We start from the raw sequence: 24,265 nt of genomic DNA on the forward strand, positions 1-24,265 counted from the left end.
TGTACCGTATTGGCTGTAGTTCAGGAACAAACAAACAAACAAACAAACGAGAGTTTTAGTATATAAACATGGCACAAAAAGTAAGGAAATTTGTGTTTGGTAGATTATTTCTTTGTTGTAACAATGCTTCTTGGCAATAAATCTTATACCGTTGGAAAGCCTGTTTATTTCCCTTTTAAATGGTGCCACATTTGTAAGGAACATGCATTTGTGGGATGAGCAGCAGAGCAGAGTATGTGGGTTGCGCTCATGAAAAATCTGCCAAATCTTCTCTGCCAATGCCAAACAGCTTATTCTGCCATTGACTCTTGTTCGGTGTTGTTTGGTGGATTGGATGATTGAAGTCTGAAGAAACAAGACATATTGGCAATTTAACAATTTATTCATTTAATAAACAGGAGCCACAGTAGTGTGTGGAAGAACCATACACAGCCATAACAGCCTGGCACCTCCTCCTCATGCTGGTCACCAGCCTGGTCACACACTGTTGTGGGATGGCATCCCATTCTTGTCAGCACCTGGGGGTACCAGAAGCTCAAAACAAGAGTCAATAGCAACAGCAGAATAAGCTGTTTGGCATTGGCAGAGAAGATTTGGCAAATTTTTCATGGGCGCAACCCATATACTCAGCTCTGCTGCTCATCCCACAAATGCATGTTCCTTACAAATGTGGCACCATTTAAAAGGGAAATAAACAGGCTTTCCAACGGTATAAGATTTATTGCCAAGATAGCATTGTTACAACAAAGAAATAATCTACCAAACACAAATTTCCTTACTTTTTGTGCTATGTTTAGATATCCTGGCGTGGGTGGACATTAATACTTGTCAACTTTCACTTGCTGCCGACACACTTTATTTACATTCTGTTTCCTGGCTCCTAATTTGTACCAAGTCTCCCTCCCCCACTGCACTCAACAATCTGTTTTAGTATTAACACCATTTTAAAAAGCTTCCACCCCGTGTTCAAATCCCATCACCTCACCCCTCCGGGTCTGTCATTCAGCCCCATAGTCCTACGCCCCTTCAATCCTAACCCCCTTGCACATCCCTGGTCACCATTGCTCCAACAATTGGCAGGCCACTCCTTCAGCTGCTGAGATCCCAAGCTTTGGATCTCCTCCCTGAACCTCTCCACATCCATGACAAAGCCTTCGGTCACCACTCCTGATCGTGTTAAAGTATGGACAATAATACAGTGTCAGGCACTGTACCGTGTTAAAGATGCTAAATGCAAGCTGCTATCATAGAAACGTGGAAACATAGAAAATAGGTGCAGGAGGAGGCCATTTGGCCCTTTGAGCCAGCACCGCCATTCATTGCGATCATGGCTGATCATCCACAATCAGTAACCTGTGCCTGCCTTCTCCCCATATCCCTTGATTCCACTAGCTCCTAGAGCTCTATCTAACTCTCTCTTAAATTCATCCAGTGAATTGGCCTCCACTGCCCTCTGTGGCAGAGAATTCCACAAATTCACAACTCTCTGGGTGAAAAAGCTTTTTCTCACCTCAGTTTTAAATGGCCTCCCCTTTATTCTTAGACTGTGGCCCCTGGTTCTGGACTCCCCCAACATTGGGAACATTCTTAGACTGTGGCCCCTGGTTCTGGACTCCCCCAACATTGGGAACATTTTTCCTGCATTTAGCTTGTCCAGTCCTTTTATAATTTTATATGTTTCTATCAGATCGTCTCTCATCCTTCTAAATTCCAGTGAATACAAGCCCAGTCTTTCCTCATATGACAGTCTCGCCATCCCGGGGATGAACCTGGTGAACCTACGCTGCACTGCCTCAATAGCAAGGACGTCCTTCCTCAAATGTTGGTGTTGAAACACCCTGCATCTTTGCAGAGAATGCCCATGTCAGGCAAGATCGATGTCACTGCGTTTAGCGGCACAGCCTCCCGGGGAACAATCACAAAAGATCAACCCAGGTTAAACAAAATTCACCTGGACAACGCCTTCAAAAGGGGAAAGGAGGCGATCAGAGAAAGAAAGAGGGGAGGGCGGAGAATAAACAACCTTAAACTTTACATCTATTGAGGATACAGGCGACATCGTGTGCAAACACAAAAAAACAATCTATCCTCTGCAGGGCATCCAAAACAAATGGTTCCATTAGATGAGAGCTTTCATTTCATAGAAACATAGAAAATAGGTGCAGGTGGAGGCCATTTGGCCCTTCGAGCCAGCACCGCCATTCATTGTGATCATGGCTGATCATCCACAATCAGTAACCCGTGCCTGCCTTCTCCCCATATCCCTTGATTCCACTAGCCCCAAGACCTCTATTTAACTCTCTTTTAAATTCATCCAGTGAATTGGCCTCCACTGCCTTCTGTGGCAGAGAATTCCACAAATTCACAACTCCCTGGGTGAAAAAGTTTCTTCTCACCTGTTTTAAATGGCCTCCCCTTTATTCTTAGACGGTAGCCCCTGGTTCAGGACTCCCCCAACATACCCAATACTATTTCTCGCCTAATGCAAATTTCTTTCTGTTCCTCTACCCCCCTAGATCCTCTGTCCTCCAGTACCTCTGGGAGATTGTTTGTGTCTTCCTTAGTGAAGACAGATCCAAAGTACCTGTTCAACTCTTCCGCCATTTCCTTGTTACCCATAATAATTTCACCCATTTCTGCCTTCAAGGGACCCACATTTGTCGTTACTAATCTTTTTCTCTTAACATACCTAAAGAAGCTTTTACTGTCCTTCTTTATATTCTTGGCCAACTTCGCTTCGTACCTCATCTTTTCAGCCCGTATTGCCCTTTTTGCTATCTTCTGTTGTCCTTTGAAAGTTTCCCAATCCTCTGGCTTCCCGCTACTCTTTGCTATCTTATACATCTTTTCTTTGAGTTTTATTCCATCTCTAACTTCCCTTGTCAGCCACGGGTGCCTCCTACTCCTCTTAGAATCTTTCAGTTCTTTAGAAACATTTCCTGTTGCAGTTCTGATGCGGACACTGAACAAATCACACTGTTGACATGTTGACACAATAGCTATTTTTAGGATAAACCTTTATCTTGGGCCGATATTTAAGAAAATGGGGAAGGTAAACCCAACTGGCAAACATGGAGATGGGAAGATGTAGAATCCAAGAATCAGTGAAGAAAGAGATGGATGCTAAAACTTAAAGACCCCTGGAAACTTTGTAGACAGACAGTCTAGAGTAGATCTATAATTCTCATGTATAATGACCCCAGGACTGCTGTTCTGGTGAAAGAGTACTAGGTGGTAGCTAAGGCTTATGTTATGGCTTATTATATCAAATTTTAAAACAATCAAGAACATTTTCACTAGTTCTCCCATCCCAAATACCCATACAAATCAGGCAGATCTAAATATTAGACAGCTTGATGGCAGTATTTTTTTCAAAATGATATCTAGCAGAAAGCACTATCTTGGCTGCTTGAACTAGTGTTATTCCGACACATCAATTTAACCCAAGCTTCCTGGATAAATCAAATAGCTGTTTACAACCACATGCATCTAACACAGCAGTGACGTAAGAAGTTAGATATGCTTCAGATGTTGAAATTGAGACTCAAGCACATTGTTCCTCAGAAGGTTCCAGTTCTCCTCGTTCTCTCTTCCACCGATAGGCTTATGTCACCCCTACTGCCACGTGAATAGTTTGATCCACCTTCCCTCTCACTTTGGTCAATCGCAGCAGTGAGCTCCAGAGGGGTGGACAGAAGACAATCAGCAGCAGTTAGTATAGTGGAAGGCCCGAATAGAGTGGACGTGGAGAAGATGCTTCCACTAGTGGGAGAGTCTAGGACCAGAGGGCACAGCCTCAGAATAAAAGGACGTTCCTTCAGAAAAGGAGATGAGGAGGAATTTCTTCAGTCCTCACATGGTGGTGAATCTGTGGAATTCATTGCCACAGACGACTGTGGAGGCCATGTCAATGGATATTTTTAAAGCAGAGATGGATAGATTCTTGATTAGTACGGGTGTCAGGGGTTATGGGAAGAAGGCAAGAGAATGGGGTTGAGAGGGAAAGATATAAGAAAATAACTGCAGATGCTGGTACAAATCGAAGGTATTTATTCACAAAATGCTGGAGTAACTCAGCAGGTCAGGCAGCATCTCAGGAGAGATGGAATGGGTGACGTTTCGGGTCGAGACCCTTCTTCAGACCTGAAGAAGGGTCTCGACCCAATACATCACCCATTCCTTCTCTCCTGAGATGCTGCCTGACCTGCTGAGTTACTCCGGCGTTTTGTGAATAAATACCTTCGAGAGGGAAAGATATATCAGCCATGTTTGAATGGTGGAGTAGATTTGATGGGGCCGAATGGCCTAATTCTACTCCTAGAACTTATGAAGTTCCAAGACATGGAGTAAGGAGAAGAGGAGAAAATGAGGGATATACACCAAGCCCAAGACACCAGGAAGGATCACTCTGGTGCTTCCATGCCTCTGCTCTCAGCGGGCTGCTTACTTCTGGAATTATAACAGAGACTTTATCTTTTAACAAGGGCCATTTCCTTGCAGTCAGCAAAGGCAGAGAAGCTGCCGCAAAGCATTTACTGTGCAGAACCAGATGGTGCTGCCCACGTCAATAGTTCCACTGGCAACAAACCCATTACACAGAAGTGCCCTCCCGGGAATGTATTTATTGTGCAGTCATTTTCTCTTCCAGCGTCACCCGATCCAAAGATTCCAGAGTGCCACCAATGCCTCGCCAATGCCAACAGAGCCCAACCCTTGCCATGCTGCTTCCCAGCCAAGACCAAAGCCTCGCTGTCAACAAAGAACTGCCATTGTCAAAGCTGGATGAGACGCAGCATTATTTGCTTATCTCTGTCGGCCTTCCCAAAACGTTACCAGGTACACGGTGAGCACGGTCAGTGAGTACAGTCAGAAATGTAAACACTGTGAATGCAAATCGGAAACAAATGCCTGCACCCAAAATTATGTGAAACGGCCCCAACCATTCCCAGGAATCCAGCAACACGGCTCCAGAGAACCAGGATCAAGCCTGATCGCCAATGCTGTCTGTGTGGAGTTTGCACGTTCTCCGTGTGACCGTGTGGGTTTCCCAAAGACATGCATCTGTATATTGCCCTGAGTATTTAGGTGAGTGGTAGAATTTTGGGGGAAGCTGATGGGAATGGGAGGGGGTGGGGGTTAGAGGGAAATGTGGAGAATAGAACTGATGGGATTGCTCTGAGAGCTAGCATAAACTCAATGGGCCAAATGCCTCCTCCTATGACGTATCCGATTTCTTTCTTCCTCACATCTTTATTTAGTTTCCCCTTGAATGATGTTGTTCGTCTCGTTGAACACATTGAGTGGATTCACCCTCAACAACTCCAGTGATAGCAAACTCCACATTCCCATTACTCTCTGGGGCAGCACAGTGGCGCAGCGGTAGAGTTGCTGCCTCACAGCGCCAGAGACCCGGGTTCCATCCTGACCAAGGTGCTGGCGGTACAGAGTTTGCACGTTCTCCCCGTGACCTGTGTGGGTTTTCTCCGGGTGCTCCGTTTTCCTCCCACACTCCAAAGACGTACGAATTTGTAGGTTAATTGGCTTCGGTAAAAGAAAATGTAAAATGATAGTGCTAGTGTATGGGGTCAGCTCGGACTCGGTGGGCCGAAGGGCCTATTTCCACACTGTATCTCTGAAGTCCAAAGTAAAGTAAAGGAAACTATCCAGAGTTTCTCATCGGATTTATTTGCGACAACCTAATATTTATGGTCTTTAGACAATAGACAATCGACAATATGGTGGTGGCCCTTCGAGCCAGCACCACCATTCAATGTGATCATGGCTGATCATTCACAATCAGTACCCCGTTCCTGCCTTCTCCCCATACCCCCTGACTCCGCTATCATTAAGAGCTCTATCTAGCTCTCTCTTGAAAGCATCCAGAGAATTGGCCTCCGCTGCCTTCTGAGGAAGAGAATTCCACAGATTTACAACTTTCTGAGTGAAAAAGTTTTTCCTCATCTCCGTTCTAAATGGCCTACCCTTTATTCTTAAACTGTGGCCCCTGGTTCTGGACTCCCCCAACATCGGGAACATGTTTCCTGCCTCCATTAAGGGGCGTGGCTGTGTTCTGCAGCTGCGGCTCACCGGCAGTCTCTCTGTCTTTTTTTGTTTTTTGTCTATTGTCATCTTTAATGTGCGTTTTGTTCTATTTTTAACTCTGTGTATGTGGGGGGGTGGGGGAAACCTTTTTTCTAATCTCTTCCTCAACGGAGATGCGACCTTTACCGTGTCGTATCTCCGTTCGTGCTACGGCCTAACATCGTGGAGTCGGCGGCCTCCAGCTGGGATCGACCTTGAAGGCTCCGGTCGCAGGGCCTGGACTTACCATCTCGGAGGCTTCGGCCGTGGGCCCTGCAGACCGCAACATCGGGAGCTCGCAGGTCCCTGGCTGGCGACCGGTTTTTGGGAGCTCCAGCCGTAGCAGCTTCGACCGCCCCGAAGCGCGAGGTACGATCGACCCGCTCGCAGACCCTTCATCGCCCTGCGTGGCTTGGCCGCAGCACTTTCCATCGCCCGGTGGGGGCTCAGGACTTTCATCGGCCTGCTCGGCTCGGCCCTGGGACTTTCCATCGCCCAGTGGGGGCTCAGGACTTTCATCGGCCTGCTCGGCTCGGCCCTGGGACATTCCATCGCCCGGTGGGGGCTTCAAAAAGTTGGGAGCCTCGATCACCTCGTGGCACCACGGGAGAAGAATGAGGAGGAGATAAGACTTTTCTTTGCCTTCCATCACAGTGAGGGTGCCTAGAGCAATCACTGTGATGGCTGTTTGTGTAAAAATTGTATCTGTGTGTCCTGTGCTTTTTGTTGTCTACTGACGTGAGAGGACGCTGGCGTTGTTTATTCGCCGCTTTTCCGTTAGGATAGTTTGTCTGTTTGTTTTTATGTTATGATTGTTTATGTAAAGCGCTTTGAGCACCTGATAAGGCGCTATATAAAATAAATGCTTATTATTATTATTATTATTATTATTATTACAAGCGGAAACGTTTTCTCAATATCAATCCTTCAGAAATATTTTCATACTCTTGACATCCATCAGATTACCGCAAAGCTTTCCAGTTCTAAACAAACAAATAAGCTTCCAGTTCTGGTATCATTCAAGTAAATATTTTGTGCACTGACTTGAGTGCCTCTATTTCCTTTACCAAAGAGCAGAGACAAGAGGTGCACAAGTACACTGAATGCAGTTTTATATACATACGTTCGTTCAGTGGAGTTACTCTGCTTTTCAACATCATCCCTCAAGAAATGCAGTTTGCTTTTTTAAACAAAAATACACACACACATATTCAGATGAAAAGCTCCAATTGTCCTCAAACTGAATGTCAAAGCCTCCTAATCCTTTTTCGTAGAAAGATGCAGGAAGAAGCTTTTCTAACTATAGTGGAACAGCGCCTTTTGAAAGGAAAGCCACAGGAACTCCCTGGTTACACTAATGGTTACATTGTCTATTGTCTACAGGCAAAAAAATGAGCTCAAAGCACGCTGGTTTTTAGTGAGCAGAGACAATGCACTTTCAGCAGGGACACCAGTCAGGGATTTCTACAAGTCTCCTGCTCCAACAGCTCAAGGCTCAATAAACTGGAACCAGGGTTCAATGTGCAAAAATTCAATGCACTGCCCATTTTATTTTGTGCTCATTTTTCCTCATCTCCTCTCCAGTGCCCGACTTCAAACGGCACACAGAGGCACAGCTAACAGAGCTGCTGTCTTACAGCTCCACGGACCCAGGTATGTTCCTGACCTACAGCACCGTCTGTGTGGAGTTTGCACGTTCTCCCGGGTGCTCTGGTTTCCTTCTATTGTCCTAAAGACGTGGACGTAGGTTATTTGACCATTGTAAATTATCCCTATAAGAAAATAACTGCAGATGCTGGTACAAATCGATTTATTCACAAAATGCTGGAGTAACTCAGCAGGTTGGGCAGCATCTCGGGAGAGAAGGAATGGGTGACGTTTCAGGTCGAGACCCTTCTTCAGACTCTGGAGCAACAAGCAGTATAAGAAAATAACTGCAGATGCTGGTACAAATCGATTTATTCACAAAATGCTGGAGTAACTCAGCAGTTCGGGCAGCATCTCGGGAGAGAAGGAATGGGTGACGTTTCGGGTCGAGACCCTTCTTCAGACCTTCTTCAGTCTGAAGAAGGGTCTCGACCCGAAACGTCACCCATTCCTTCTCTCCCGAGATGCTGCCCGACCTGCTGAGTTACTCCAGCATTTTGTGAATAAGTAAATTATCCCTAGTTGAGCTGTAGAATTTGGGCAGTTGATGGGAATGTGAGGAGACTGAAGCGGGATTAGGAAGGAATAGTGGAAATGGGCGATTGGTGGTCAGCATGCACTCGGTGGGCTGAAGGGCCTTTTTCAGTGCTACATGACCAAGTCCGTTTTTAAAAAAATTCAATTGTTACTGAGACCAAGATGGCAGACCCACATACAAACTGGCTGCTCAAAGCAACAGTGAGTATTCAGAATAACTTCATTCAATCCAAAGACGTACAGGTATGTAGGTTAATTGGCTGGGTTAATGTAAAAATTGTCCCTAGTGGGTGTAGGATAGTGTTAATGTGCGGGGATCACTGGGCGGCACGGACTTGGAGGGCCGAAAAGGCCTGTTTCCGGCTGTATATATATGATATGATATGATATGAATGCACTACATGCATTGATAAAAATAACAGAGTGAATCTGCATTTACCTGGAGCTTCTGTTCCCCCACCGCCCTCCCTCAAAGATTCTTTGCAGCCAATGCAATACTTTGAGACAAGGTTGCTGATGTACAGTAGGGAAACATAGTGGAAACACAGGTGTAAAAAACCGGCAATCAGCCACCTCACAGCAAAAGTGAGCATCCACCCCCACAAGCGTATCAAGGAACAACATTCCACACCCCTAACGCTCACGTCAGAAACCCACTAATAAGTACAGCACCCCTTCACAATAAGCATTAAATCACTTGCCTCTACAGCAGTCCATCTGTGCTATGGCAAAGATTTGGCAGAGGACAGTATGTCATCAGTTACACCATCATTAGGGGCGTCACGGTGGTGCAGTGGTAGAGTTGCTGCCTCACAGCGCCAGAGACCCGGGTTCCATCCTGACTACGGGTGCTGTCTGTACGGAGTTTGTACGCTCTCCCCATGACCTGCGTGAGTTTTCTCCGGGTGCTCCGGTTTCCTCCCACACTCCAAAGACATACAGGTTTGTAGGTTAATTGGCTTTGGTAAAATTGTAAATTGTCCCCAGTGTGTGTAGGATAGTGTTAGTGTGCGGGGATCACTGGTCGGCGCGGACTCAGTGGGCCGAAGGGCCTGTTTCCGTGCTGTATCTCTAAGCTAATAAACTTAGTCAGTCTGAAGAAGGGTCTCGACCCGATACGTCACCCATTCCTTCTCTCCTGAGATGCTGCCTGACCTGCTGAGTTACTCCAGCATTTTGTGAATAAATACCTTCGATTTGTACTAGCATCTGCAGTTATTTTCTTACACTAAGCTAATAAACTAATCAGTTGAATCCCCCACCTGTTAACATTACTGATATTTTTTTTAAACACTTCAACTAAAACGCTTAACATAGGAACATATCAAAGCAGGCACTGGTCGGGATGTTTAATTTGAATGTTTACCAAGACATAATACCACTCTGATCATGGCCCACACATAAGAGTAGCCCCTTAAACCTTTTAATAATAATAATAATAATAATATTCATTTATTGTCATTGCAACGAGTACAACGAAATTAAAAAATAGCCAATCATGACGGTGCGTAAAAACATATATGCAATAAATGCAAAAACAAATAAATACAATTATATTAAGTACAAAAGATTTTTTAACAGTGTTGCCTAGTGCAGAAGGTAGTGTTCAGTTCTCGTATGGCCCTGGGGTAAAAACTGTTCTTAAGTCTGTTTGTTCGGTAAAAACTGTTCTTAAGTCTGTCTACTTAGATCACAGTGACTCTTGCCTCCATGGCATCCTGCTCCAGATAAGTTGATCCCCAAACAAAGACCTATCAACTCACTCTTGGAACCTCCAACTGACCACGTAAAAGTCTACTCCATTTTGGAATCTCCCAAGAGATTCTCCACACCCACCCTGTTGAATCAATTGTATAGGAAAGAACTGCAAATGCTGGTTTAAACCGAAGATAGACACAAAATGCAGAAGAAGGGTCTCGACCCAAAATGTCACCCATTCCTTCTCTCCAGAGATGCAGCCTGTCCTGCCGAGTTACTCCAGCATTTTGTGTCTGTCTTCCGTTGAATCACTTTCTCGGTTTTATACAGCCAGCAAAATGAGCAGATGAAACCGAGCTCCAGCAAAATACTTCAAAATGGCCCCTCATTTAATGTTCCATCGCATGTACCACATCAAATGGTTTTAAAATTACACAGAAAGGTGGCCATTTATTTTAAAAACAAAATACTATTGCCTCTGTTACCATTATGAGAATACCAAAAGGTCTCACAGAAACCCTGATGGCAGTCTGGCATCGTATCTGGAATGTTCCGTGCCAGCTCTCCCGTCAGCTTTAACAGGTGGAGCGTTGCAAACCCAAGTCAATGTTCACCCGTCATCCTTTCCCTTCAGCTAGTGACCTGCCTTTCTGCAAGCTATGTATCCACGTTGGGGCAGCACAGTGGTTCAGTTGGAAGAGTCACTGCCTCATATCTCTGGAGAACCAGGTTCAAACCTGTGTGTGGTGTTTGCACATTCCCGCCACAACCACATGGTCTCCCCCGGGTGCTCCGGTTTCTCCCCTCCCCCATCCCATTCCTAAGACGTGTGGATCGGTGTATTAATTGGCCCCCTGTAAATGGCCCGTGATAAAGTGCATGAGTGGTAGAGTCTGAGGGAAATTGATGGGAATGCAGAGAGGATAAAATGGGATTAGTGCAACTGGGTGCTTGGAAGACAGCACAGATTTAGTTTAAAGATACAGCATGGAAACAGGCCCTTCGGCCCACCGGGTCCGCGCCGACCAGCGATCCCCGCACATTAACACTATCCTACACACACCAGGGACAATTTTTACATTTGCCCAGCCAATTAACCTACAGACCTGCACGTCTTTGGAGTGTGGGAGGAAACCGAAGATCTTGGAGAAAACCCACGCAGGTCACGGGGAGAACGTACAAACTCCGTACAGACAGCACCCGGATCGAACCCGGGTCTCTGGTGTTGCAATCGCAGTAAAGCAGCAACTCTACCGCTGCGCCACCGTGACCGCCCGACATTTAATGTCTCTACTAGTGAGCTATTCCAGAAGCAAACCACCAAGAGAAATAATGCTATCTAACATCCTTTTTCAATCATTTCTTTACAGTTTATATTCTTGGCACTTGTTCTGCAATCTTATCTACAAACCACTATTCTTGACTGACCCTGTAGATTCAAAATTAATTTGAATCATGTCTCCATCCCCTCATTTTTTTTTCCTTTCCAATTACAAGCTCCTATTCTGTTGTGTTTTTATTCTCCAGTTTCCTAATCGCTCAAATCTGTCTCCCCACTGCCATTTCCAGCTCAGCTACATTCTTGCTGTACAAAACAAAGTGTTGGAGGAACTCGGCAGGTCAGGCAGCATCTGTGGAGGGAAATGGACAGATAACGTCTTGGGACTGGTCCCTTCATCAGACTGAAGACTGAGTTCCTCCAGCAGTTTATTTCCTGTTCAAGATTCTAGCATCTGCAGTCTCATGTCTAAATTCTTACTGTAGTGAAGGTTAAAAATTCCATCAGATAAGTTATTACATTTATAAACAAAACTTAATTCCTCTCATTCAGTTCGTGCCAATCAGCAGTTATTGCCCACCCCTCACTGCCCCTTGGGAAGGTGGGGGTGAGCTGCCATCTTGAACCGCTGTAGTGTATAGAGTCCTAGAGTGATACAGTGTGGAAACAGGCCCTACGGCCCAACTCACCCACAGCGGCTAACATGCCCCAGCTACACTAGTCCCACCTGCCCACACTTGGTCCATATCCCTCTAAACCTGTCCTGTCCATGTACCTGTCTAACTGTTTCTAAAACGTTGGGATACTCCCAGCCTCAACAACCTCCTCTGGCAGCTCGTTCCATACATCCACCACCCTTTTGTGTGAAAAGGTTAGACCTCAAATTCCTGTTAAATCTTTTCCCCTTCACCTTGAAATCCTTCTGGGGAAGATGCTCCCATGATGCTGTTGGGAAGGGAGTTCCAGGATTCAGACCTAGTGACAATGAAGGGCTGCTGATATATTTGCAAGTTGCAAATATATGGTGTGGGGCGGTGGTCTAATGCTCCTGTCCTTCTTGATCGTCAAGGTGTGTAAGAAGGAACTGCAGGTGCTGGTTTAAACCGAAGATAAGGCACAAAATGCTGGGGTAACTCAGCAGGTCAGGCAGCATCTTTGGAGAGAAGGAATGGGTGACGTTTCGGGGTCGAGACCCTTCTTCATGGGTTCAGGATGAGCTGCTGAAGTCGCCTGGGCAGTGTATTTTGTAGCCAAACTACACTCCAGTCACAGTGATGGAAGGATTGTGCTATATTATGGGGTGTCAGCCACACGGGAGATTAGGTTATAAGCAATTTTCTGAGTAAATACCACAACCTGGCATCAAAATTGCTGGGGAATGCAAAACACAGCAGGCCTGACTAATGACTTGGCCGCCCCCAAGTAAACGCTGTTTGTTTTAAGAAATAGATGCTGTTGGCTGCCGTCGGTGTAAAGTACAGAAACAAATGAGGAAGGAAAGGGAGGGGATTAATTCTGCACAACAGGTAAAAAAATATGGAAATATTTAGTTATCACATTGCAAGAAACATGAACCCCCTTGGAACCCATCTTGAGTTCTGGCTGCCTACCAATTATTCATTAGAAACACAGAGCAGGGGACGAGGAAAACAAATCTCGGAGAAAAACGCAGGCGATCAAATATCAGCCCAAGTCGACGATCAAATAAACACACACACGAAGCGCACAGACACCTGTAGATCCAAGGGACACAAGGGACATCATCACAACATGGTGGCTGCTCCCCTCATCCTCAACCTCAACACTCGGGGGGGGGGGGGGGAGGGAGAGGGAGAGAGGGGGAGGGGAGGGGGAGAGGGGGGGGGGGGGGAGGGGGAGAGGGGGGGGGAGAGGGAGAGAGGGGGGAGAGGGGGGGGGGAGCGGAGAGAAGGGGACCGGTTTTCCCTTCTCTACCCAAAACAAATCCCTGCTCCTCACCTCTTGGCGTTGTGGCCGACTCTCTTCCTCTTCCTGCCCATGAAGATGTTGCGGGTGGTGGCGATCATGGTGCCGAGGCCGGGCTGACAGGGAGCTCCGCGCTGGAGCCGCTCCGGCCCGAGTGTCTGACTCGCCGTTCTCCGCTGTGGGGCGGCTCCGCGGCGAGGGCCGCCTGTCGCAAGGGCAGGCATTGCGGGAGCAGGAAGTCTGGGGCTTGTAGTCTTTACTCTCTCTCTTTCTTTCCAACTTCACCTCCCCTTCCCTCTCTCCCTCCCCCTCCCCCTGTCCCCTTCCCTCTCTTCCTCCCTCACCCTCTCCCCTTCCCTTCTTCCTCTCCCCCCCTCCCCTCAAACTCACACTACATTGACATCTATAATTTAATGGAAGCACAATACAAACATGTATGTACATTGTTTGTTTTTCCCTATGTCGTGCTCTTGGAAACCACACAAAGTGCTGGCAGCACTCTGGGTCAGGCAGCACCCATGGAAGGTATGAAACAAGGAACTGCAGATGCTGATTGACAAAAAAAAGACATGGTGCTGGAGTAACTCAGCGGGTCAGGCAGCATCTCTGGAGAACATGGATAGGTGACGTTTCACAGAGTGCTGGAGTAACTCAGCGGGTCAGGCAGCATCTGTGGAGAACATGGATAGGTGACGTTTCACAGAGTGCTGGAGTAACTCAGCGGGTCAGGCAGCATCTCTGGAGAACATGGATAGGTGACGTTTCACAGAGTGCTGGAGTAACTCAATGGGTCAGGCAGCATCTGTGGAGAACATGGATAGGTGACGTTTCACAGAGTGCTGGAGTAACTCAGCGGGTCAGGCAGCATCTGTGGGGAACATGGATAGGTGACGTTTCACAGAGTGCTGGAGTAACTCAGCGGGTCAGGCAGCATCTCTGGAGAACATGGATAGGTGACGTTTCACAAAGTGCTGGAGTCACTCAGCGGGTCAGGCAGCATCTGTGGAAAACATGGATAGGTGACGTTTCACAGAGTGCTGGAGTAACTCAGCGGGTCAGGCAGAATCTGTGGAGAACATGGATAGGTGACGTTTCACAGAGTGCTGGAGTAACTCAGTGGGTCAGGCAGCATCTGTGGAGAACATGGATAGGTGACGTTTCACAGAGTGCTGGAGTAACTCAGCGGGTCAGGCAGCATCTGAGGAGAACATGGATAGGAGACGTTTCACAGAGTGCTGGAGTAACTCAGCGGGTCAGGCAGCATCTCTGGAGAACATGGATAGGTGACGTTTCACAGAGTGCTGGAGTAACTCAGCGGGTCAGGCAGCATCTGTGGGGAACATAGATAGGTGACGTTTCACAGAGTGCTGGAGTAACTCAGCGGGTCAGGCAGCATCTGTGGAAAACATGGATAGGTGACGTTTCACAGAGTGCTGGAGTAACTCAGCGGGTCAGGCAGTATCTGTGGAGAACATGGATAGGTGACGTTTCACAGAGTGCTGGAGTAACTCAGTGGGTCAGGCAGCATCTCTGGAGAACATGGATAGGTGACGTTTCACAGAGTACTAGGGTAACTCAGCGGGTCAGGCAGCTTCTGTGGAGAACATGGATAGGTGACGTTTCACAGAGTGCTGGAGTAACTCAGCGGGTCAGGCAGCATCTCTGGAGAACATGGATAGGTGACGTTTCACAGAGTGCTGGAGTAACTCAGTGGGTCAGGCAGCATCTGTGGAGAACATGGATAGGTGACGTTTCACAGAGTACTAGGGTAACTCAGCGGGTCAGGCAGCATCTCTGGAGAACATGGATAGGTGACGTTTCACAGAGTGCTGGAGTAACTCAGCGGGTCAGGCAGCATCTCTGGAGAACATGGATACGTGACGTTTCACAGAGTGCTGGAGTAACTCAGCGGGTCAGGCGGCATCTGTGGGGAACATGGATAGGTGACGTTTCACAGAGTGCTGGAGTAACTCAGCGGGTCAGGCAGCATCTGTGGAGAACATGGATAGGTGACGTTTCACAGAGTGCTGGAGTAACTCAGCGGGTCAGGCAGCATCTGTGGAAAACATGGATAGGTGACGTTTCACAGAGTGCTGGAGTAACTCAGCGGGTCAGGCAGCATCTGTGGAGAACATGGATAGGTGACGTTTCACAGAGTGCTGGAGTAACTCAGTGGGTCAGGCAGCATCTGTGGAGAACATGGATAGGTGACGTTTCACAGAGTACTAGAGTAACTCAGCGAGTCAGGCAGCATCTCTGGAGAACATGGATAGGTGACGTTTCACAGAGTGCTGGAGTAACTCAGCGGGTCAGTCAGCATCTGTGGAGAACATGGATAGGTGACGTTTCACAGAGTGCTGGAGTAACTCAGCGGGTCAGGCAGCATCTCTGGAGAACATGGATAGGTGACGTTTCACAGAGTGCTGGAGTAAATCAGTGGGTCAGGCAGCATCTCTGGAGAACATGGATAGGTGACGTTTCACAGAGTGCTGGAGTAACTCAGCGGGTCAGGCAGCATCTGTGGAGAACATGGATAGGTGACGTTTCACAGAGTGCTGGAGTAACTCAGCGGGTCAGGCAGCATCTGTGGAGAACATGGATAGGTAACGTTTCACAGAGTACTAGGGTAACTCAGCGGGTCAGGCAGCATCTCTGGAGAACATGGATAGGTGACGTTTCACAGTGTGCTGGAGTAACTCAGCGGGTCAGGCAGCATCTGTGGAGAACATGGATAGGTGACGTTTCACAGAGTGCTGGAGTAACTCAGTGGGTCAGGCAGCATCTGTGGAGAACATGGATAGGTGACGTTTCACAGTGCTGGAGTAACTCAGCGGGTCAGGCAGCATCTGTGGAGAACATGGATAGGTGACGTTTCACAGAGTGCTGGAGTAACTCAGCGGGTCAGGCAGCATCTGTGGGGAACATGGATAGGTGATGTTTCACAGAGTGCTGGAGTAACTCAGCGGGTCAGGCAGCATCTGTGGGGAACATGGATAGGTGACGTTTCACAAAGTGCTGGAGTCACTCAGCGGGTCAGGCAGCATCCGTGGAGAACATGGATAGGTGACGTTTCACAGAGTGCTGGAGTAACTCAGCGGGTCAGGCAGCATCTGTGGAGAACATGGATAGGTGACGTTTCACAGAGTGCTGGAGTAACTCAGCGGGTCAGGCAGCATCTGTGGAGAACATGGATAGGTGACGTTTCACAGAGTACTAGGGTAACTCAGCGGGTCAGGCAGCATCTGTGGAGAACATGGATAGGTGACGTTTCACAGAGTGCTGGAGTAACTCAGTGGGTCAGGCAGCATCTCTGGAGAACATGGATAGGTGACGTTTCACAGAGTGCTGGAGTAACTCAGCGGGTCAGGCAGCATCTGTGGAGAACATGGATAGGTGACGTTTCACAGAGTGCTGGAGTAACTCAGCGGGTCAGGCAGCATCTGTGGAGAACATGGATAGGTGACGTTTCACAGAGTACTAGGGTAACTCAGCGGGTCAGGCAGCATCTCTGGAGAACATGGATAGGTGACGTTTCACAGAGTGCTGGAGTAACTCAGCGGGTCAGGCAGCATCTCTGGAGAACATGGATAGGTGACGTTTCACAGAGTGCTGGAGTAACTCAGTGGGTCAGGCAGCATCTGTGGAGAACATGGATAGGTGACGTTTCACAAAGTGCTGGAGTCACTCAGCGGGTCAGGCAGCATCTGTGGAGAACATGGATAGGTGACGTTTCACAGAGTGCTGGAGTAACAGCGGGTCAGGCAGCATCAGTGGAAAACATGGATAGGTGACGTTTCACAGAGTGCTGGAGTAACTCAGCGGGTCAGGCAGCATCTGTGGAGAACATGGATAGGTGACGTTTCACAGAGTGCTGGAGTAACTCAGCGGGTCAGGCAGCATCTGTGGAAAACATGGATAGGTGACGTTTCACAGAGTGCTGGAGTAACTCAGCGGGTCAGGCAGTATCTGTGGAGAACATGGATAGGTGACGTTTCACAGAGTGCTGGAGTAACTCAGTGGGTCAGGCAGCATCTGTGGAGAACATGGATAGGTGACGTTTCACAGAGTACTAGGGTAACTCAGCGAGTCAGGCAGCATCTCTGGAGAACATGGATAGGTGACGTTTCACAGAGTGCTGGAGTAACTCAGCGGGTCAGGCAGCATCTCTGGAGAACATGGATAGGTGACGTTTCACAGAGTGCTGGAGTAACTCAGCGGGTCAGGCAGCATCTGTGGAGAACATGGATAGGTGACGTTTCACAGAGTACTAGGGTAACTCAGCGGGTCAGGCAGCATCTCTGGAGAACATGGATAGGTGACGTTTCACAGAGTGCTGGAGTAACTCAGTGGGTCAGGCAGCATCTCTGGAGAACATGGATAGGTGACGTTTCACAGAGTGCTGGAGTAACTCAGTGGGTCAGGCAGCATCTGTGGAGAACATGGATAGGTGACGTTTCACAGTGCTGGAGTAACTCAGCGGGTCAGGCAGCATCTGTGGAGTATACACTGGAATTTAGAAGGATGAGGGGGGATCTTATTGAAACATATAAGATAATTAGGGGATTGGACACATTAGAGGCAGATAACATGTTCCCAATGTTGGGGGAGTCCAGAACAAGGGGCCACAGTTTGAGAATAAGGGGTAGGCCATTTAGAACGGAGATGAGGAAGAACTTTTTCAGTCAGAGGGTGGTGAAGGTGTGGAATTCTCTGCCTCAGAAGGCAGTGGAGGCCAGTTCGTTGGATGCTTTCAAGAGAGAGCTGGATAGAGCTCTTAAGGATAGCGGAGTGAGGGGGTATGGGGAGAAGGCAGGAACGGGGTACTGATTGAGAGTGATCAGCCATGATCGCATTGAATGGCGGTGCTGGCTCGAAGGGCTGAATGGCCTCCTCCTGCACCTATTGTCTATTGTCTATTGTCTATTGGATAGGTGACGTTTCACAGAGTGCTGGAGTAACTCAGCGGGTCAGGCAGCATCTGTGGAAAACATGGATAGGTGACGTTTCACAGAGTGCTGGAGTAACTCAGCGGGTCAGGCAGTATCTGTGGAGAACATGGATAGGTGACGTTTCACAGAGTGCTGGAGTAACTCAGTGGGTCAGGCAGCATCTGTGGAGAACATGGATAGGTGACGTTTCACAGAGTACTAGGGTAACTCAGTGGGTCAGGCAGCATCTGTGGAGAACATGGATAGGTGACGTTTCACAGAGTGCTGGAGTAACTCAGCGGGTCAGGCAGTATCTGTGGAGAACATGGATAGGTGACGTTTCACAGAGTGCTGGAGTAACTCAGTGGGTCAGGCAGCATCTCTGGAGAACATGGATAGGTGACGTTTCACAGAGTGCTGGAGTAACTCAGCGGGTCAGGCAGCATCTCTGGAGAACATGGATAGGTGACGTTTCACAGAGTGCTGGAGTAACTCAGTGGGTCAGGCAGCATCTGTGGAGAACATGGATAGGTGACGTTTCACAGAGTGGTGGAGTAACTCAGTGGATCAGGCAGCATCTGTGGAGAACATGGATAGGTGACGTTTCACAGAGTGCTGGAGTAACTCAGTGGGTCAGGCAGCATCTCTGGAGAACATGGATAGGTGACGTTTCACAGAGTACTAGGATAACTCAGCGGGTCAGGCAGCATCTCTGGAGAACATGGATAGGTGATGTTTCACAGAGTGCTGGAGTAACTCAGCGGGTCAGGCAGCATCTCTGGAGAACATGGATAGGTGACGTTTCACAGAGTACTGGAGAAACTCAGCGGGTCAGGCAGCATCTGTGGAGAACATGGATAGGTGATGTTTCACAGAGTTGGTGAGAGTTGTTGGGGACATGCTGAACTTCCTGAGCCTTCTAAGGCAGTAGAGGCGTTGGTGAGCTTTCTTGGTCATTGCTTCAGTATGGGTGGTCCAGGAGAAGTTGTTGGTGATATTGACTCCTGGGAATTTGAAGTTTTCAACCATCTCTACTTCAGCGCTGTGAATGCAAGCTGGGGTATGTGGACCGCCTTGCTCCCTGAAGTCCATCGCTATCTCCTTTGTCTTGCTGACATTGAGAGAGAGGTAGTTGTGTCGACACCAGGACACGAGGTACACAATCTCATTCCTGTACTCCATCTCATCATTATTTGATATCCGGCCCACAATGGTGAAGAGTGGTGAAGGTGTGGAGGCCAGTTCTGCCTCAGAAGGCAGTGGAGGCCAGTTCGTTGGATGCTTTCAAGAGAGAGCTGGATAGAGCTCTTAAGGATAGCGGAGTGAGGGGGTATGGGGAGAAGGCAGGAACGGGGTACTGATTGAGAGTGATCAGCCATGATCGCATTGAATGGCGGTGCTGGCTCGAAGGGCTGAATGGCCTCCTCCATTGTCTATAGATATTGTCTATTGTCTATTGTCTATAATGGTGGTGTTGTGTAGGAATTTGTAAATGGAATGAGATTTATACTTGGCTGCACAGTTGTGGGAGTACAAGGAGTAAAGAAGGGGGCTGCATCTCAAGGCACTGGAGAGAGACCACCAATGGTGTTTCTGCAAAATTATTAAATCCACTGGACGGGTAAGCAAAGCAACATCAATGTACTCTGTACTCAGTCTGAAGAAGGTGGCACAGCGGGTCGAGCCGGTGCCTCATGTCCCAGACACCCGGGTTCGATCCTGACCTCGGGTGCTGTCTGTATGTGGCGTTTGCACGTTCTCTCAGTGACCGCGTGGGTTTCCTCCGGGTGCTCCAGTTTCCTTCCACGTCCCAAAGACGTGCGGGTTTGTAGGTTTGTTGGCCCTCTGTAAATTTGCCCCAAGCGTGCAGGGAATGGATGCGAATGTGGGATAACACAGAACTAGTGTGAACGGCTGATTAATCCCCAGGGCCTGATGGTCTGCATCCCAGGGTAACCAAGGAGGTGGCTCAAGAAATTGTGGACACATTGGTGATCTTTTTCCAATGTTCTATAGATGCAGGATCAGTTCCTGTGGATTGGAGGGTAGCTAATGTTATCCCACTTTTCAAGAAAGGAGCGAGAGGGAAAATGGGGAATTATAGACCAAGAAAGCCTTTGATAAGGTCCCACACAGGAGATTAGTGGGCAAAATTAGAGCACATGGTATTGGGGTAGGGTGTTGACATGGATAGAGAATTGATTGGCAGACAGGAAACAAAGAGTAGGAATAAACGGGTCCTTTTCAGAATGGCAGGCAGTGGCGAGTGGAGTGCCGCAAGGCTCGGTGTTGGGGCCGCAACTATTCACAATACATATTAATGATTTAGATGACGTACAACGAGATCTGGGTGTCCTAGTGCATCAGTCACTGAAAGGAAGCATGCAGGTACAGCAGGCAGTGAAGAAAGCCAATGGAATGTTGGCCTTCATAACAAGAGGAGTTGAGTATAGGAGCAAAGAGGTCCTTCTGCAGTTGTACAGGGCCCTAGTGAGACCGCACCTGGAGTACTGTGTGCAGTTTTGGTCTCCAAATTTGAGGAAGGATATTCTTGCTATTGAAGGCGTGCAGCGTAGGTTTACTAGGTTAATTCCCGGAATGGCAGGACTATCATATGTTGAAAGACTGGCGCGACTAGGCTTGTATACACTGGAATTTAGAAGGATGAGAGGGGATCTTATCGAAACGTATAAGATTATTAAGGGGTTGGACACGTTAGAGGCAGGAAACATGTTCCCAATGTTGGGGGAGTCCAGAACAAGGGGCCACAGTTTAAGAATAAGAGGTAGGCCATTTAGAACTGAGATGAGGAAAAACTTTTTCAGTCAGAGAGTTGTGAATCTGTGGAATTCTCTGCCTCAGAAGGCAGTGGAGGCCAATTCTCTGAATGCATTCAAGAGAGAGCTGGATAGAGCTCTTAAGGATAGCGAAGTCAGGGGGTATGGGGAGAAGGCAGGAACGGGGTACTGATTGTGGATGATTAGCCATGATCACATTGAATGGCGGTGCTGGCTCGAAGGGCCGAATGGCCTCCTCCTGCACCTATTGTCTATTGTCTATTGAAAGATTGGAAAGACTGGGCTTGTATTCACTGGAACTTAGAAGGATGAGAGGGAATCCTATGGAAACATATAAAATTATAAAAAGACTGGACAAGCTACATGCAGGAAAAATGTTCCCAATGTTGGGGGAGTCCAGAACCAGGGGCCACAGTCTTAGAATAAAGGGGAGGCCATTTAAAACTGAGATGAGCTCTAGGGGCTAGTGCAATCAAGGGATATGGGGAGAAGGCAGGCACGGGTTACTGATTGTGGATGATCAGCCATGATCACAATGAATGGTGGTGCTGGCTCGAAGGGCCAAATGGCCTCCTCCTGCACATATATTTTCTATGTTTCTATGAGAAAAAAACTTTTTTGAATCTGTGGAATTCTCTGCCACGGAAGGCAGTGGAGGCCAATTCACTGGATGAATTTAAAAGAGAGTTAGATTTAGCTCTTTCATTAGAAGGCAGGGATGGGTTACTGATTGTGGATGATCAGCCATGATCACAATGAATGGCGGTGCTGGCTCGAAGGGTCAAATGGCCTCCTCCTGCACCTATATTCTATGATCAATGGTCGTCGTGGACTCGGTGGGCTGAAGGAGATTTTACAGTATCTAGACTACACATCTTCCCACCCTGCTTCCTGTAAAGACCCTCTCCCCTACTCCCAATTCCTCCGTCTACGCCGCATCTGCGTCCAGGATGAGGTGTTCCATACTGGGACATCAGAGATGTCCTCATTCTTTAGGAAACGAGGATTCCCCTCTTCCATTATAGATGAGGTTCTCACTAGGGTCTCCTCTATATCCCGCAGCTCCGCTCTTGCTCCCTCTCCCCCCAATCGTAACATGGACAGAGTCCCCCTTGTCCTCACCTTCCACCCCATCAGCCGTCGCATACAGCACATAATCCTCACCACCTCCAACAGGATCCCACTACTGGCCACATCTTCCCATCTCCACCCCTTTCTGCTTTCCTTAGAGACCATTCCCTCCGTAACTCCCTGCTCCTTCCTACCCAAACCATCCCCTCCCCAGGCACTTTCCCCTGCAACTGCAGGAGATGCAACACCTGTCCCTTTACCTGCCCCCTCAAATCCATCCAAGGACCCAAACAGTCTTTCCAGGTGAGGCAGAGGTTCACCTGCACCTCCTCCAACCTCATCTACTGTATCCGCTGTTCCAGGTGTCAACTTCTCCACATCGGCGAGACCAAGCGCAGGCTCGGCAATCGTTTCGCTGAACACCTTCGCTCAGTCCCCCTTAACCTACCTGATCTCCCGGTGGCTCAGCACTTCAACTCCCCCTCCCACTCCCAATCTGACTTTCTGTCCTGGGCCTCCTCCACTGTCAGAGTGAGGCCCAGCTCAAATTGGAGGAACAGCACCTCATATTTCACTTGGGTTTTGCTTACACCCCAGCGGTATGAACATTGACTTCTCTAACTTCAAATAGCCCTTGCTTTCTCTCTCTCTCCATCCCCTCCCCCTTCCCAGTTCTCCCACTAGTCTTACTGTCTCTGATTACATTCTATCTCTGTCCCGCCCCCTCCCCTGACATCAGTTCAAAGAAGTTTATTCACAAAATGCTGGAGTAACTCAGCAGGTCAGGCAGCATCTCAGGAGAGAAGGAATGGGTGACGTTTCGGGTCGAGACCCTTCTTCAGACTGATGTCAGGGGGGCGGGACAAAGGAAGGATATAGGTGGAGACAGGAAGATAGAGAGAGAACTGGGAAGGAGATGGGGAAGGGAGAGAGGTCTGAAGAAGGGTCTCGACCCAAAACGTCACCCATTCCTTCTCTCCCGAGATGCTGCCTGTCCCGCTGAGTTACTCCAGCTTTTTGTGTCTATCTTTGGTGGGCTGAAGGGCCTGTTTCCATGCTGTATCTTTCGATTTATCAGATGTAAATATCACGCAGGGAGGATGCATCCCAGCTTATAGTGGGTGCAAAGTCAACTTCTGGCATCCATCAATGAATGGAATATCCAGTGATCTGACAAAAGTCAGAAGATTCCCCATGTTCATGCCAGCCCCAGCCTTGCCGAGAGGAATTTTGCACAGGTTTGATTTATTGACATTTTTTAATGCTGCATACAATGCTCAGAACAAACAGAATAAGACACAGAGACATTGTGTGCAAAAACACTGCTGTAGGCTGGCATAGACCATTGACCCGTCAAGCAGTGTCAAAGCAGTAATGCATCATGAAAGCGTCAACCAAACTAGACCTTAAGAAATTGGTCCTGCCTGCCATTAAATATTACAGCAAGAATATAACATTGATTTAAATAAATCCCAACAAGACAGAGTGATATAGACTTTAGATCGCTGCCTCACAGTGCCAGACACCCGGCTTTGATCCTGACTACGGGTGCTGTCTGTACGAGGTTTGTACGATCTCCCTGTGGTCGTGTGGGTTTTCTCCGGGCGCTCCGGTTTCCTCCCACACTCCAAAGACGCACAGGTTTGTAAGTTAATTGGCTTCTGTAAATTGTAAATTGTCCCTGGTGTGTGTAGGATAGTGCTAGTGTTCGGGCTGATCACTGGTTAGCATGGACTCGGTGGGCCGAAGGGCCTGTATCTCTCAAGTCTAACTGGTGTCTGACTGTACAGTCATGGGTATAGAATGAGAAGAGCAGGGGGCTGAGCACGCAGTCTTCAGGTGCTCCTGTGCTGCTGATTATCCAGGAGGAAGTGTCGTTGCCTACTTGTGGTCTGACAATGAGCAAGTTGAGGATGCTGTTGCAGTGATGAACAGGGACCCAGTTCTCTGAGTTAGATGACCGAGGGGATGATAGTATTACACACCGAGCTGCAGTCGATGAACCACAGCCTGGCGTACATGTCCTTAGATAGAAACATAGACAATAGGGGCAGGTGGAGACTATTTGGCCCTTCCAGCCAGCACCGCCTTTCAAAATGATCATGGCTGATCATCCACAATCAGTACCCCGTTCCTGCCCTCTCCCCATACCCCTTGATTCCCTGACCCCTAAGAGGTAAATCTAACTCTCTCTTGAAAACATTCTTATTGTTGAAGTGGTCGAGTACAGAGTGGGCAGCCAGTGAGATTGCTTCCTCTGTAGACAAATTGTAACAGGTGTC

General features: G+C 48.1%; 1 protein-coding gene across 1 annotated transcript in view; it reads right to left on the bottom strand.

The window, feature by feature from the left end:
• LOC144612019 (aryl hydrocarbon receptor-like) overlaps positions 1 to 13,356 on the bottom strand; it is a 113,281-nt gene extending 99,925 nt beyond the window's left edge. Inside the window, exon 1 of the mRNA XM_078431464.1 lies at positions 13,220 to 13,356. Coding sequence (XP_078287590.1) covers positions 13,220 to 13,287 — 68 coding nt within the window. The 5' untranslated portion in view covers positions 13,288 to 13,356. The remainder of the gene's footprint in view (positions 1 to 13,219) is intronic.
• Between the last annotated feature and the right edge of the window lie 10,909 nt (positions 13,357 to 24,265).

The sequence above is a fragment of the Rhinoraja longicauda genome, chromosome 42 (assembly GCF_053455715.1).
Source record: "Rhinoraja longicauda isolate Sanriku21f chromosome 42, sRhiLon1.1, whole genome shotgun sequence".
NCBI lineage: Eukaryota > Metazoa > Chordata > Chondrichthyes > Rajiformes > Arhynchobatidae > Rhinoraja > Rhinoraja longicauda.